The sequence below is a fragment of the Urocampus carinirostris genome, chromosome 16 (assembly GCF_059441175.1).
Source record: "Urocampus carinirostris isolate Australia breed hairy pipefish chromosome 16, RoL_Ucar_1.0, whole genome shotgun sequence".
Lineage (NCBI taxonomy): Eukaryota > Metazoa > Chordata > Actinopteri > Syngnathiformes > Syngnathidae > Urocampus > Urocampus carinirostris.
Window position 1 is genome coordinate 5,011,997 of NC_142364.1, and position 16,153 is coordinate 5,028,149.

The window sequence follows — 16,153 nt, forward strand, 5'->3', positions numbered from 1 at the left end:
ACAAGCTGGAGAAATATTGCATGCAATCAAAATTTGTCTCTGAGCCACAGATACTCATAGAAAAAGCCATATATGGCTCGCGAGTCATAGGTTCCTGATCCCTGCACTAGGTAAATGACACCATCCCCTGATCTAAAACCTACATGAGGGCAAGGAAAACCTCAAAAACCTTAGCATGAAGAAAGTCAAGTCAAGTCATGTTTATTTGTGACGCCCTTAATCACAAGGAGTCTCAAAGGGCTGCACAGACCACAGATTATTACAGACTACTATTACACCATCCCCTGATCTAAAACCTGCATGAGGGCAAGGAAAAACTCCAAAATCTCAAGTCAAGTCATGTTTATTTGTGACGCCCTTAATCACAAAGAGTCAAAGGGCTGCACAGACCACAGATTATTCCAAACACACATTATTATGACACAAAATTGAGGAATTGTCAACTGATCTAAAACCTACATGAGGGCAAGGAAGAACTCAAAAACCTCAGCATGGGGAAAATAAGTTTTGTTTTTTGAGTTTTGCCGGTTCCTATCAGTTCTTTCCGGCTAAATATTCTCCTCCTTTGGCTTTGGTCACCTTGAGGCTGGTGGAGCGTTCCTTGTGTTTTTTATTACGACACCATCACGGCCTCTTGCCTCCGCGTCTGTTTCATTTCTCCTGACGTGCCGGCTGAGGCAAACATTGGTTGGTACTCTCTCGTTATTATTCCTCACTCGTTTTGTCGGTCTAAACATCACGATCTCCGTTCCTCATCCTCTCTTCATCTACGCTTGCTTACTAGGTCAAGATTAGGTTGACTGTGTCATTGAACTTCCTGAGCCACCTCATTGTTTCTGAGTCCCGCCAAGGGACCTTTGTCCTTTTTCTGCTTATGTTGGAAGGGACTTATTTTGTGTTTCAATGGATTCTCAAAAACAAAATTGTCTTTGATGCTTTTGAATAAGTCACTAAGGCACAGTGTTCACATAACACACATTGATTATTATCAATGAGTAGGTTTACATGCGGGCAATACATAAAATTATACATCGTTTCACAGATCCTCTAATCGCCCGGGTCATCAGTGCACCAATGAGGACGCAACTCTGGACAACTCTCCCCACTGCTGACACTTGCTGGCCTGTTTTCAGGTCGTGGCAAAGTTGGCAACAGTCCATTCCTTGATGTTGTCGGCACAGGGTGTTTTCAGTCTTCCTCTCTTCCTGCCCCCTTGGACTGTGCCCTGGCGAATTATCTTGGTCAGTTGTGGTGATCTTGTGACGTGACCATACCATTGACTGTGCACAGTTGACAACAGTTCTTCTATTTTACCGTGTATAGTCGAAAAATACGCAAAACATTGGATACAACAAGAAATGACCTCGGGTCACAGCGGTGAGAGCACCCAATCCTGACCACTAGACCTCAAGTGATATGGATGTCATGGTTGCCATGGCGCCCAATTGGCCCTGCCCGTGTGGCGCCAGCTGCAGCTTGTTGACAGATTGGCTCCCAGTTAGTATTTAAAGTCTTTCATGTCAGTTCCCTTTTGTCAGGCCGTCTGCAAATCTCTGTTTTTACACGGCAAGCCCTTTTTCGCCTGTCCCGTGTTTTTGCTCTTGTTTGTCTCCCGCTACGATCTGTTTTGATCGACCACGTCTGCTCTCATGTCCCAAATTACGACCCGTTTTGATCTCAACCACGCCTGTTCTCCAGTCCCGAATAACAATCCGTTTTTGATCTCGACCACATCTACTCTCCTCTCCTGGCTTTCGACTTGTTTGCCATCCTGAGCACATTTTTGATCCCGTTTTCTTTCCGTTCCCGTCACCGCCATCGTTCGCCACGGAAGTGCCAATTCCGCGTTCAGAGCGACCTGCTCCCCGCGACCAGCGATCACCGGATCGTGTGTGCAATCCTTTCCCTTCTTCCCAATAACACTGTGAGAAACGTTACGCGAGTGGGTTCTGTTTTTGTTCTGGTCCGGACAATGGACCAGAAAATGTATTGGATTTTATCTTATCAGCACAGTATTGTTGTTCACGGTACCAGAGACTAATGTTAGAGAATGGCGAAAACAAAGTTGTCCTATATAAAAAGAAAAACGCAAAAGCACATTCAGGCTTAGAATTCTTTGGTGTATCTGAAAAAATATGGTACATATAAACGGATTTAAATGCGCACAATAATCTGATCAAGGTCTTTCTCAAACTATAAATTTATCAAGTTTATTCATTTATATACTGGACTGTCTCAGAAAATTAGAATATTTTGATAAAGTTCTTTATTTTCTGTAATGCAATTAAAAAAACAAAAATGTCATACATTCTGGATTCATTACACATCAACTGAACTATTTCAAGCCTTTTATTATTTGAATATTGCTGATTTTGGCTTACAGCTGAAAAAAACTCAAAAATCCTATCTCAAAATATTAGAATACTTCCTCAGACCAAGTAAAAAAATAATTTTATAACAGCAAAACTAAATCAAACATTTGAAAATGTCCATTGATGCACTCAGTACTTGGTTGGGAATCCTTTTGCACGGATTACTGCATCAATCCGGCGTGGCATGGAGGCAATCAGCCTGTGGCATTGCTGAGGTGTTGATGCCCAGGATGCTTCGATAGCGGCCTTCAGCTCATTTGCATTTGTAGGTCTGGTGTCTTTCATCTTCTTCTTAACTATACCCCACAAATTCTCGACGGGGTTCAGGTCAGGGGAATTAGCAGGCCAATCAAGGACAGTGATGCCATGGTCAGTGCACCAGTTACTGGTGGTTTTGGCACTGTGGGCAGGTGCCAGATCATGCTGGAAAATGAAATACTCATCTCCATAGAGCTTTTCAGCAGATGGAAGCATGTAGTGCTCTAAAATCTCTTGGTACACAGTTGCATTTACTCTGGACTTGATGAAACACAGTGGACCAACTCCAGCAGCTGACATGGCTCCCCAAACCATTGCTGACTGTGGGAACTTCACACTGGATTTCAAGCAACTTGGATTTTGCTCTTCTCCAGCCTTTCTCCAGACTCTGGCGCCTTAACTTCCAAATGAAATGCAAAACTTGCTTTCGTCTGAAAAGAGGACTTTGGACCACTCTGCAACTGTCCAGTGCTTCTTCTCCATAGCCCAAGTCAGACGCTTCTTCCGTTGTCTTGAGTTCAGAAGTGGCTTGACCATGGGAATACGGCTATTGTAGCCCATTTCCCGGACACGTCTGTGAACTGTGGCTTTTGATACCTGGACTCCAGCTTCAGCCCACTGTCTTTGAAGCTCCCTCAAATTCTGGAAGCGGCTCTTCTTCACAATTTTGTTAAGGCTGCGGTCATCTCTCTTGGTTGTGCAGCGTTTCCGGCCACATTTTTCCCTTCCAACAGACTTTTTGTGGATATGCTTTGAAACTGCACTCTGTGAACAGCCTGCTCTTTGAGAAATTTCTTTTTGTGTCTTACCCTCCTGATGGAGGGTATCAATGATGGTCCTCTGGACAGCAGTCAGATCAGCAGTGATTTAGTTTACTGAACCAAGCTGAGTGTTTTTAAGGCTCAGGAAACCCTCGCAAGGTGTTTCGAGTTAATTAGATGATTTAGGTGATTAGTTGAATAGCCTACTTGTATACTTTTTCATGATATTCTAATATTTTGAGATAGGATTTTTGAGTTTTCTTAAGCTGTAAGCCAAATTCAGCAATATTAAAATAATAAAAGGCTTGAAATAGTTCAGTTGATGTGTAATGAATCCAGAATGTATGACATTTTTGTTTTTTTAATTGCATTACAGAAAATAAAAGAACTTTATCACAATATTCTAATTTTCTGAGACAGTCCAGTATAGTTTTAATATATATTAGTTGATGTCACAGTCTTGCTCATCCATATATATTGTTAGTCTATTCTTTTTGCCAGCCACGTGGGAGCACATCTTGTAACACACGAAACTCAGCAATGGATTTAATTTCACTTTTGGAGTGTATGAGAAACAAATACAGTATTTTGTTGAATATGGTGAGTGACATTGATGAAATTGTTCCTTCATTCATGTAAATAGTTTGCGTAATGACGTTGTTCCCACTGCGTCTTTGTAATCAGAATACATGCAAACGCTATGGATACGGGGTTATCCGTTTGCTCCAAAATCTGACCTCTAATCCCAGTCGGACAATTCCATCCATGTAAACATATTATCTGATAGTCGCTGATGACGACATCTTTGATGTTTGTTGGTTTGACTCGCTTGATTCAATCAACTAATCCCGTTTTTTTAATCAGGTGGGGAAAGAATACAGACGGGTCATCCTGGAGACGGGCGGTTCGGTGGACGGCACGGACCTGCTGAGACGCTTCCTGGGACGAGAGCCGTGCCAGGACGCTTTCTTCCAATGCAAAGGACTTACGTGTCCCTCGGACGCCCCGTTGTGATGTCTCTCGGGGAGTTTTTTTTTGATACACTCAAATGCAAGTTTGTTTTATATTTTTTTTCTATAATTTTTATGCTTTTAAAATGTATTTTTCCTGATGTGGTATGTTTATAAATATCATCTTTTAAGTAATGTTTATAACAGATTTTTTATTAAATATTAACGAAAAAACAGACTGAATTGTTTTTTGTTGAGCACATGGGACACCCCAACCAATTTCTGAGCTATTGAAATCCCTTATACTGAGACTGCAAGCCAAACGGAATACTTCGAAAGAGGAAATTGTCATTTGGCAGGGGATAGAAACTAGGTTGACTCAGGCGGACGGATTGTGGGCACCAAAAATTGGGAATTTGACGGATATCTGTATTTTTTTTATTCGACGGGACAATTATTCAGGCTCAGATGCAGCCAAGCCTCTCTCTCCCTTTCATTCCTCCCTCTGTCTCGGACACTACTAACCCCCGTGCCTTTTAAATGGATAACCGACCGGGGACGGAGCCACTTAAGCAGGAAAAAAACGGTAGAGCGGAGTAAACGAGGGCAGCTCTGCGAACTCCTTTGTCCCGACATGCCCGTGAATGAACGCCGCTGATAAAAAAAAGTGTGTGTGTGATTAAAAGATAGTGAAAAAGTGTAATTAACTTGTTTTAGGAAAGCACATTTAGGTGGAGCCTCCTATTTTAGCTCTTATCATAACATGAGTCCGTCAATCAAGCGTGTGTGTTTGTGATTGGGAGCATAAAAAGCACACTAAATTGGAAGGCTGAGTGATTAGCTGTTACCATAACATGAGTTTGTCAATTTGGCTCTAAAACAGGAGTGCACAGACTTTTTAATTCGCGAGTTTTTTTTTTTAAATTTCAATGCACTTTTTGTTTTATGTTAATTCAAGTCATGTTTGGTGTATTGACATTTTTATTTTTTGTCGTAAAAAAGGGAAGCTATTTAAGTTTGTATGTAACTTTATACAAGTTGCTGCAAAGCCTAATTTTATTTCCTACACTGTCCGTTTTTGGTTTACATAAATGATTAGTCATATTAGTTGTGTTGAAATTCTAATTTATTTACTAAAAAAAGTTTTATTTGAATTTACAACAAATATTCTTTGTTCCTTGACAAAGAGACAAAGGGGTTAGTCTGTCGAAAATGTTGAAAAATAAAAACACAATGAGGTTAGAATGTCAAAAAGTCCAAAAGACAAAGGTGTTAGTATGTCGAAAATATCCAAAAAACACCAAAAGGTTAGTCTGTCAAATGTTGAAAAAAACAAAGAGGTTAGAATGTCAAAAAAGTCAAAAAGACAAAGGGTTTAGTATGTCGAAAATGTTGAAAAAAAACACAAAGAGGTTGAAAATGTCAAAAAGACAAGGGGGTTAGTAAGTCGAAAATGTCCAAAACACACCCAAAAAAATTTAGGTCGAAAATGTTGAAAAAACACATACCTATTGATGATTTTAGGCACACAAATACATTTGTTGTTGATATATGTTGATGAATATGGCTTCATGAGGAGCCAAAAACATTATTTCACACCGTAAAAGAAAAATGTCGTAAAACGGGGACACTGTATCCTGGGGGTTTGCTGTATTTATAATTGGACTGGAATATAATATTAAGAATGAAAAAAAAATGACATTAGGCTCACTTTGGACCCATTTAGAAAGTCAAGTCATGTTCATTTGTATAACCCTTGATTCACAAGGAGTCTCATAGGGCGGCACAAACCACAGACTATTGCAAACTACAGACCATTATGACACCATCCCCTGATCTAAAACTTACACGAGGGCAAGGAAAAACCCCAAAAACAAGTCAAGCCATGTTTATTTGTGATGCCCTTTATCACAAGGAGTCTCAAAGGCCTGCACAGACCACAGGCTATTATGACTCCAGCCCCTGATCTAAAACTTACATGAGGGCAAGGAAAAACACAAAAACCTGAGATAGTGAACGTCCAAGCTACTTAATTTTTGAACTCTTTTATAATAAACCTCATTCATGTCGAGCAACTCAATATCTCACAACAAAATGTTAATGAACAATACATATGATATAACGAAACACATGTACAATATAACATGTTAAACTACATTAATGAACACGTTTGAAAAAAATATGGTGTAAGATTATTTTGTATTTTGTAAGGGAAAATACGACAGTTTGTAAGGGCATGGAGCCCTGGAACTTAACAGAGGCGTGTTCAGGAGAGTGAGTGATTGCTATCGCGAGCTATCGCTAGCTTCTGAACGGCCAGTGATTATTGAGCGCTCGCGTGCCCGAGTAATCACGGGAGAAAGACCGCTTACTTTGATTTCCAACATGGCGTCGACAGTGCAGAAGATGGAGGATCTCACCCTGACGAGTGCTGTTGGCGATGTAATATATCGTCTTACATTGCCTGGTAATGTTTGTGAACAATGCAAGACAGGTATGACCCTTCCACTGCGTTTAGGATAACCTTAACTGTGTCAATATGCGAACTGTCGCTCATATCAGCCAACTCGCTCAAAGCAAGCTGTAGAACGAAATCCATTGTACTGTCGTCGGCCATTTTGGATCAGTAAGGCAATCACAGTGAGCGATTACAAAACGTTCAGCAGTGCGCGGCAAGCGATTAACAAGCGACTACATGTCTGATTACTCTCCTGAACACGCCTCAGGTGTGGCGTTTTCTTTATGCAGCCATTTTGCAGTAATTTTAGTTTTTCTAACCACTAGGAGGCGCTAAAATTACACACTGGCCCTTTAAAAAGAAACACGTTTAAGGATTGGGAGGAATGTACGAAAAAGAACAAACCAGAAAATGTAATGAAGAATAGAAAAGTGTTTTGTTTTCACATCCGTGTACTCAATTCGCGCGTGGGTATATACTGAGAACGTGCGCCGGAGGAGGAGGGCAGTAGCGGTGCATTCAGGGGTCAAACGTCGAGACGGAAGCGGACCGCCACTCGACTGTTTGCGCTAGGCGACGGCGGTTCGAGTCCGGAACTGAGAGCGGAGCACATCAACACGGACTTCCTTACCTGCTTCTACTCACCTCGGCCCACAAAGAACGAAATGACCCACGTCCGGAGGAGACGATGAGTGGAAACATCTGGGCGCGGCATATTTCATCTTTGGACAAGCTTCCCCTCGGCCGAGCCGCTTTTCTATTTCCTCGTTGACTATCGTATAGACATTTTTTATATATATTTTTTAATATTGTCCTGTTTTAGAACCACCATCTTGTATTGGAAGCCTTTTATCTTCTTCCAAGTGCGACTCCGGCAACTTTGCCGAAATGAGCGCTCGGTTTCCAGTCGCTCTTTAACAAGGGGGGCTAGCTGTTAGCCCCCGTTAGCTCGAAACCATTCGAAGTACCATCGAGGGAGGCTGCCTTTTCAAGCCGACTAAATGGTCCCTTCTCGGCACCAAACCGGTGTGTAATCGTGTGCGGGCATCACGGGTGGACGCGGTGACGGCAGCAAGGCGTCAAGGTTGGTGTTTTGTCGCTTTTCTTATCGCGACTTTTTGCCGGGGGGCCCCCCTCCGTAAAACATGCTAACAATGCTAGCCGCGGCTAATTAGTTGCAGCTGATGTTTTCTTATCCAAAGATGACCGACACTCATTTAAGGTCAAGATGATCCGTTTTGTCTTTATTGTCGTGTGTTATAATTCTTGCATTGTGTTCGTTTAGTGGATCATACCTGTCGCGCTCCAGGGCTCCATGCCCTTACAAACTGTCGTATTTTCCCTTACAAAACACAAAATAATCTTGCACCATATATATTTACTTCAAACGTTTTATTTATGTAGTTTAACATGTTATATTGTACATGTGTTTCGTTATATGATATATATGGTTAATTAACATTTTGTTGTGAGATGCCGAGTTGCTCGACATGAATGAGGTTTATTATAAAAAAAGTTCAAAAATGAAGTCGCTTGGACGTTCACTGTCAAAGGACAAAATACATGCAAATATAATTAAGTAGAATATAACATTTTCTTATTCAAGTTATTAATTCATTTTCTGCATAATGTTAAATTATTGTTGGTAATATATTGATTAAAGGGATACCCACAAGTCTTTTTTTCATTTTCTTCTTTTATACCTCCTTTTTTTCTTAACTTCTTTACACAACGTAATAATTCGTAATTTAATGCATCAAACCTAGTGAGCCGTTTGAGAGCCGGCTCTCTTTAATGAGTTGAGCCGAAAAAGACTGTTCTCTAAAAAGAGACGGGCTTCCTTTCACTACACAACTACCACATGAAATCCGATGTTTTTTAAGACCACGCTTGCTTCGTTTGCAACGGGAAAAAAACGATACCGAGATAGAGGCTACCGCGGCGAACTCGTTTCGTGATAGTTGGTGTATACCGGTTGGTACCCATCACTGACAAATTTGCGTTTTTCCGTACAGATTTTCTTGTACGTCGTTCACGTTTTAAAATGCATAATAAACGTACTTTGTACGGCAAAGACGTACAGGTTGACAGGTATAGTGGATAGATATGAGACATGCTGGTTAATTCGACTCGTAAATAGAAAAAAAACTCTTGTGCATGAATTTTTGGGGACGTTTGTCATATTTACTTATAAATACCTACCTTATCGGCACAATTTAATTGTCAGTCTGCGTTTTATGTTCTTGTAGTATACCCTTGCGCTTGTTCTACTAGGCTGTTGTTGTGTTGTTGTTTTTTTCTTGTATTTGTTCCTTTCAAACAAAAGTATGAGTATGGATGTTAAGAGGGGACTGTATAAGAGTGTGATTGTGCCAACTGTGTTGTATGGTGCAGGGACTTGGAGCCTGAAAGCAGATTTGAGAAGGAAATTAAATGTTTTTGAAATGAAGTGTTTAAGGGGTATGTTAGGAGCGATAAGATTTGATAGATTGTGAGAGACAGAACTGGAGTAGTAGTGGAACTGAGCAAACGTGTGGGTAAGAGAGTACTCGGTTGGTTTGGACACATGGAGAGGATGGATGAGGAGCGAATGTTGAAGAGGATCTACAGAGCAGAAGTAAATGAAAGGCGACCAAGAGGAAGGCCGCCATTGACATGGATGGATGGTGTTATGTGTGCACTGCAGAAAAAAGGTCTAAATATAGTGGAAGCTAGAGCTCTTGTTGGTGATAGGAATGAGTGGAGGAGTGTTGTGAAAGGATAGTGGGATGTTTGGACGCGTTCTAAGAGATGGGTAAGACACCTGTATGATGCGGCAGGGGTAAACCGGTGGAAGCTGTCGGGCCCTGCTGTTGAACAGAAGAGTGTGTTGTGTCACCCTGACCCGAGTGACATGGCCGCTTTCTTGTGTCCCATTTCCTCTGGAGAGACGAAAGCATGACCAACTTAGGTGCCGAAATGCTTAACTTGTTTGGGTGTTATGGTATTTGGGTTGGCCGTGGTCCGAAGATTTTTGTGTGCGTTTTTTGCAATTTTTTCCCTTTATTATTTTCTTTGTTATTGTATGTGTTTGTCTTGCTGTTGGTCACCCTTCTTTAGGGATAGGACCAAGGTAGATCGAAAGTTCTTTTTAAAATTGTCTTATTAGTAGTAGCTGTTATTTTTTGTTGATCTATGATCTACAGTACTGTCTGAGAATACTTGAACATAGAGATATATCGTACGGTCGTTTTTTTATTTTCTGTAATGCGTTTAGATTAACAAAGATGTCATATTTTCTAGATTAATTATAACATCAAAATATTGCAAGCATTTTGATGAATATAGCGAAAACTCAACCATTCCATCTAAAAAAAATTACAACATCATGACAGAGTATACTTCCAGTATTAAAATAATAATTAGACTTGCAATATTTCAGTTGATTTCTAATGCATCCAGCTCGTGTGACAGTTTTTCAAATTGCATTACAGAAAATAACTACCAATATCCTAATTTTTAGAGACAATCCTCTACATTTTCATCTTTCTATTGTTTATCCCAATTATTCATTCTATTTGCCATTGCATTTTTTTTTCATCTTCTTTTTTAAATGGATAAGCAAGTACTGATTCCAGATTTACCAATAAGTATAGTGTTTTTAGAGGTCTCGATGCTGATAACAGTTGATGTTTACAGGGAGTGCAGAATTATTAGGCAAGATGTATTTTTGAGGATTAATTTTATTATTGAACAACAACCATGTTCTTAATGAACCCAAAAGTCTCATTAATATCAAAGCTGAATATTTTGGAAGTTGGAGTGGGGCTTTTTTAGTTTTAGCTATTTTAGGAGGATATCTGTGTGTGCAGGTGACTATTACTGTGCATAATTATTAGGCAACTTAACAAAAAACAAATGTATACCCATTTAAATTATTTATTTTCATCAGGGAAACCAATATAACAGCTCAACATTCACAAATATACATTTCTGACATTCAAAAACAAAACAAAAACAAATCAGTGACCAATATAGCCACCTTTCTTTGCAAGGACACTCAAAAGCCTGCCATCCATGGATTCTGTCAGTGCTTTGATCTGTTCACGATCAACATTGCGTGCAGCAGCAACCACAGCCTCCCAGACACTGTTCAGAGAGGTGTACTGTTTTCCCTCCTTGTAAATCTCACATTTGATGAGGGACCACAGGTTCTCTATGGGGTTCAGATCAGGTGAACAAGGAGGCCATGTCATTAGTTTTTCTTCTTTTAGACCCTTTCTTGCCAGCCACGCTGTGGAGTACTTGGATGCGTGTGATGGAGCGTTGTCCTGCATGAAAATCATGTTTTTCTTGAAGGATGCGGACTTCTTCCTGTACCACTGCTTGAAGAAGGTGTCTTCCAGAAACTGGCAGTAGGACTGGGAGTTGAGCTTGAGTCCATCCTCAACCCGAAAAGGCCCCACAAGCTCATCTTTGATGATACCAGCCCATACCAGTACCCCACCTCCACCTTGCTGGCGTCTGAGGCGGACTGGAGCTCTCTGCCCTTTACCGATCCAGCCACGGGCCCATCCATCTGGCCCATCAAGACTCATTCTCATTTCATCAGTCCATAAAACCTTAGAAAAATCCGTCTTGAGATTTTTCTTGGCCCAGTCTTGACGTTTCAGCTTGTGTGTCTTGTTCAGTGGTGGTCGTTTTTCAGCCTTTCTTACCTTGGCCATGTCTCTGAGTATTGCACACCTTGTGCTTTTGGGCACTCCAGTGATGTTGCAGCTCTGAAATATGGCAAAACTGGTGGCAAGTGGCATCTTGGCAGCTGTACGCTTGAGAAAACAGTTCACGGGCAGTTATTTTGCGCCTTGGTTTTTCTACACGCTTCTTGCGACCCTGTTGACTATTCTGAATGTAACGCTTGATTGTTCGATGATCACGCTTCAGAAGCTTGGCAATTTTAAGAGTGCTGCATCCCTCTGCAAGATATCTCACTATTTTTGACTTTTCAGAGCCTGTCAAGTCCCTCTTCTGACCCATTTTGCCAAAGGAAAGGAAGTTGCCTAATAATTATGCACACCTGATATAGGGTGTTGATGTCATTAGACCACACCCCTTCTCATTACAGAGATGCACATCACCTGATATGCTTAATTGGTAGTAGGCTTTCGAGCCTATACAGCTTGGAGTAAGACAACATGCATAAAGAGGATGATGTGGTCAAAATACTCATTTGCCTAATAATTTTGCACTCCCTGTATTCAGGCATCAGTTCTTGCCTTATCAAATGCCTTATATTGGACGTTCAACAAGCACATACCTGAATTTAAAGGAATAGGGAATTGAAATTACAAAATGCAAATATGTTGATTTAAAGGGACAGTGCGTGTTTTTTTTTCTTGGAGTGTTTTAATAAATAAAAACCAATTTTATCTGAAATTATTAATTTTTGCTTATTACAATAATATGTATATATATATATATTTTTTTTCAATAAATTTTGTTTATATTACCACTAGGAGGCATGCCATAATACACACTAGTATTTTATTTCCTGGATGGGAGGGAATATTGTGCAATAATGGTATGAAGTGTTGATATCAAACCCTAAGCTAGATTTGGGTGTTGTTCTGAAAATAACTGGCATCAAACATCCCTAGTTTTGTTCTTCCTCCGGTTTAGTTCTTATTTGTGTAGTCAAATCCCTTTGCATTCTTGTTATTTTTCTTCTACATTAGCTAAATGTGGGTTCAAAGTTCCTGGGCAATTTACTACTTGTTTTAATGGTGTCACAGACCATCATCCTATTCCATCACTTCCCTGTTTAAGGATGTGAAGGAAAATTGTGAGGATGCAGAAGAACCTCTACTATGCTCATAGCCTGCTTCTCTGTTTTTGCTTGTTGTGATCGTGTGAAACCACTACTCCCTTGCCAGCCTCCAAATAAAGAATGTCTGGGGTGCTGGTTGATGGGATGCAAAAACCTGACCCAATTAGATTAAACTCTGACCAAAGAGAGCCGACACATGTTTCATTTCCATTTAAAGTCTGCTAGTTTGTTCATTATGACAAAAAATGCCTTGTGCCCTTTGGTGGTGTCCTGTTCCAATGTCGTCCAATTTTAATTCAACAAACTCAATGCTTTCTTGTTTGTTCAGTTCCTGTTCGTGACATGCTCAAAGAAGTCAATAGAGAAGCGGAATTGTACTGAAAACAATCCCTATAGGGATGTGTAAGCGTGTTTCACTTCATTGTTTACTGCGATGTTAAACCAGGAAGAGAGAAATCCTAGTTTTGGTATGAATAAAATTAAAATACAAAGAAAATGATTAACAAAAGGCGGCACGGCTGGGTGGTTAGTGCGCATTCCCACGGTGCTGGGGTTCAGGGTTCAAGTCCAGCTGCCGCAGCCTCACCGGTTGGAGTTTGCATGTTCTCCCTGTGCCTGTGGGTTTCCTCCGGGCACTCCGGTTTTTCTCCCACATTCCCAAAAAACATGCATGTCAGGTTAATTTGCTGGTCCAAATTGTTGTTAGGTGTGAATGAGCGAGTGAGTTGGAATTCCCTGTGTGCCCTGGTACTGGTTGGCAACCAGTCCAGGGTGTCCCCTGCCCACTGCCCGAAGATGACTGGGATGGGCTCCAGCACCCCTGTGACCCTACTGAGGATAAGCAGTGCAGAAAATGGATGGGGGATGGATGATTGACAAAAACACAAATAGAAAAAATATTGATTCATATTTGAGGGTGGTCTGACTTAGAAACTCACCATTCCACCCTAATGATAAGCTGTAGCCCAAATCAAGAGAAAAAAATCACTTCTCAAATTTATGAAAGTAGAGATAGGAGAATACTGTCACTTTTTTTTCTATTTTTTCAAAAAAAAAACAAGAACCAGCAAAACCTAAATGACTTCACGTACTGTATATACTCTCGTTCAAGCGACCCCCTAAAACTGCTTTAAAACTGCCGAATCCTATTGCAAGATAATGCACTATTCAATATCATTATTTTGATTTCAAAAGAGGCGGGAGTTAAAACAATAAGGAAAGAATTAAAACTCCCCAAAACATTCTGATAATGAAAATTGGTGATTCGGGGGGATATTTAAAATAAAGACAACAACATTGAAGTGTTGGAGAGTACCAAAAATAGTATCTTAAAATGTTACACCCAAAAAAAAACAATATTACATGTATGCGACAAAAACATAGGAATACAATATTATAAAACACCTACACCGTTGCAGAATGCACATAACAAAGGCAAAACCACAAATAGAAGATACAGTATTAAAAAAAAAACTTAAATTTAAAAGAAAAAAAAATGCAAGTAATACATTCAGTGTTCAACGATTGTTCTTCTTGATAAGCTTTTTGTTCTCTCGTGATGCACTCCGGCAAATGCGGTTACATGCGATTATTTCTCGGCCGTCCTTGCAAACCGAATGATCAGCAGATGATCTCCGTTGAATAAATCATCTATTTGAGCAGTGTGCGACCCATTTCTGACACCACTCCAGTCGTCACATTTCAAACCGTATTCGAGCAAGGTAAACGTGTTCAGCTTGCTTTCGTGACATCTCGACCAACTCCTGATTGACCTACCGGTGAACCTCATGGTATGCGATTCTAATATTTTTGCAGGTTTTTTGCGTGTTTTCGGTGTCAGGTGGGTGCAGAATAAGTGGTGCAGAACCTGACGAGTGTTTGCAGCTGATTGGGGCAACGTGATGAATAAGTGAGAATGTTTCTCGCTCGCCGGCTTCCTTTGTCCTGCCCGAGGCCTTGCACTGTGGTGCTATTGTGCGGGTATCTGCTTGTGGCCTCTTGTCTGCCTGCGTCATCCTGTATTTTTTTTGTTTTTTTTGGGGGTAATAGATTTCCTACAACCAAGACTTCCTCTGGCAAAATCAGGGCTTAATCAAAGCATTCAAAGGCTAGGTTCACACTGCATTGCATAATGCTCAATTCTGAATTTTTGGGTGAAATCTGATGTTTTTGTAAGATGGTTCACATTTCCAACTAAATGTGACCAGTCATGTTTATTTGTACAGCTCTTAACCACAAAATGTCTCTAAAGGCTGTACAGACATCATCAACATAAATTATACATACATCATTCATAAGTGTGTTTTAAGCATAGATTTAAACACTTTCACTGAGGTTGAATATCGAATCACAGAGGGCAGAGCATTCCACAGCACTGGGGCCCAAATGGAGTAAATGCTCGAACCTGCGGATTTCTTCATGGCTCTTGGGATAACTAGTAGCATGCATTTGTATAATGCCAACACAACTTTAAAATCACATCTTCAACTGACAGGGAGCCAGTGCAGGTAGGCCATAATTGGGATAATGTGATTAAACATTTTTTGTCTTAGTTATAAGCCGTGCTGCCTCATATGCGGTTTATCTCCTGTGCGATGCACAAGTTTCCGGCCTGCTCGGGAGTGGATACGTGATGTCACATGCAGTGTGCTCATGTTTGAGGAAGTACTCATGGATGTTAACAGCGAAACGGTGTCTCTTCAAATAAATTGAATTCAAACTATTACTTTCCCTCCATTGATAGCTGTCCATGTGGTGTGATTTAAATGTAACTATTGCTAATAAGACTGCACAATTTTGAGAAAAAAATCTAATAGCGATTTTTCTCAACAGTATTTCGGTGCGATTTTCAATGTTTTTTCTTTAAACAAGGACTTTTTATGTACTAGTTATTTTTGTAATTATTTAACCATTGGACGCATGACCAACAAACTCATACATTCTTCCATGAGTGGAGTCCATAATTAGTGGGGGGGAAATAGAAATACTAAACCCATTATGTCATAAACATGTTTAATGAGGAAAACCTGGAATATGATAATATGGAAACTGTTTTTTCCCCTAAAGATTTTGAAGAATAACCCATGGGGTAATTTTTTTTAATCCCACTTAAGCAGTCATGGGTTAATACTAGTGACATGCTCTAACCCGCCAGTGAGCCATCAGACTGTTTAGAAGCCAAGAGATGTCTGTATGATGTCACCAATCACGCCGAGACATACCCTTAGAAAATGTATAAAAGACTAATATTCATTTTTTCAGATGGTGATCAACTTTGACCTGGAACTAGGTATGGCTTCATGCTATTGTCCCAGCTGTTTTCCAGCTAAGCCGTCCATGCTAAACTCGTCTTGGATATGATTAAAAAAAAAATCAAGCCAGAATAAAAACCTATTTCTGTGTGTTCCAACTTTGATAACTCAATCTTATTAGCATATGCAGTGATCATTTCAGTTGGGGACAAAACGTAAAGTTTTTCCTTCTAAAGAGACCAAAACTGTCCAGACCCTCCAAACAGCATTCAATTTACAGTACTCTTGGTCCGTCTT

The 16,153-nt window shown here is 40.3% G+C and overlaps 2 protein-coding genes and 1 long non-coding RNA gene across 5 annotated transcripts in view; 2 read left to right on the forward strand and 1 right to left on the reverse strand.

The window, feature by feature from the left end:
* Window positions 1-4,579, forward strand: part of nln (neurolysin (metallopeptidase M3 family)) — a 21,699-nt gene extending 17,120 nt beyond the window's left edge. For both annotated transcript variants that reach the window (XM_088320078.1, XM_088320079.1), the window contains one exon: window positions 4,256-4,579. In XM_088320078.1, the coding sequence (XP_088176204.1) occupies window positions 4,256-4,405 (150 nt within the window). In that variant the 3' untranslated portion in view covers window positions 4,406-4,579. The remainder of the gene's footprint in view (window positions 1-4,255) is intronic.
* The window catches only part of LOC148350029 (uncharacterized), a 23,305-nt gene extending 15,367 nt beyond the window's left edge, over window positions 1-7,938 (reverse strand). The window contains exon 1 of the long non-coding RNA XR_015847112.1: window positions 7,431-7,938. This is a non-coding gene — a long non-coding RNA (uncharacterized LOC148350029). The remainder of the gene's footprint in view (window positions 1-7,430) is intronic.
* The window catches only part of erbin (erbb2 interacting protein), a 48,213-nt gene continuing 39,329 nt past the window's right edge, over window positions 7,270-16,153 (forward strand). Inside the window, exon 1 of one of the 2 annotated variants that reach the window (XM_088320076.1) lies at window positions 7,270-7,883. The gene's annotated coding sequence lies outside the window, so the exon portion shown is untranslated. The remainder of the gene's footprint in view (window positions 7,884-16,153) is intronic. The other variant, XM_088320077.1, reaches the window with a different exon arrangement.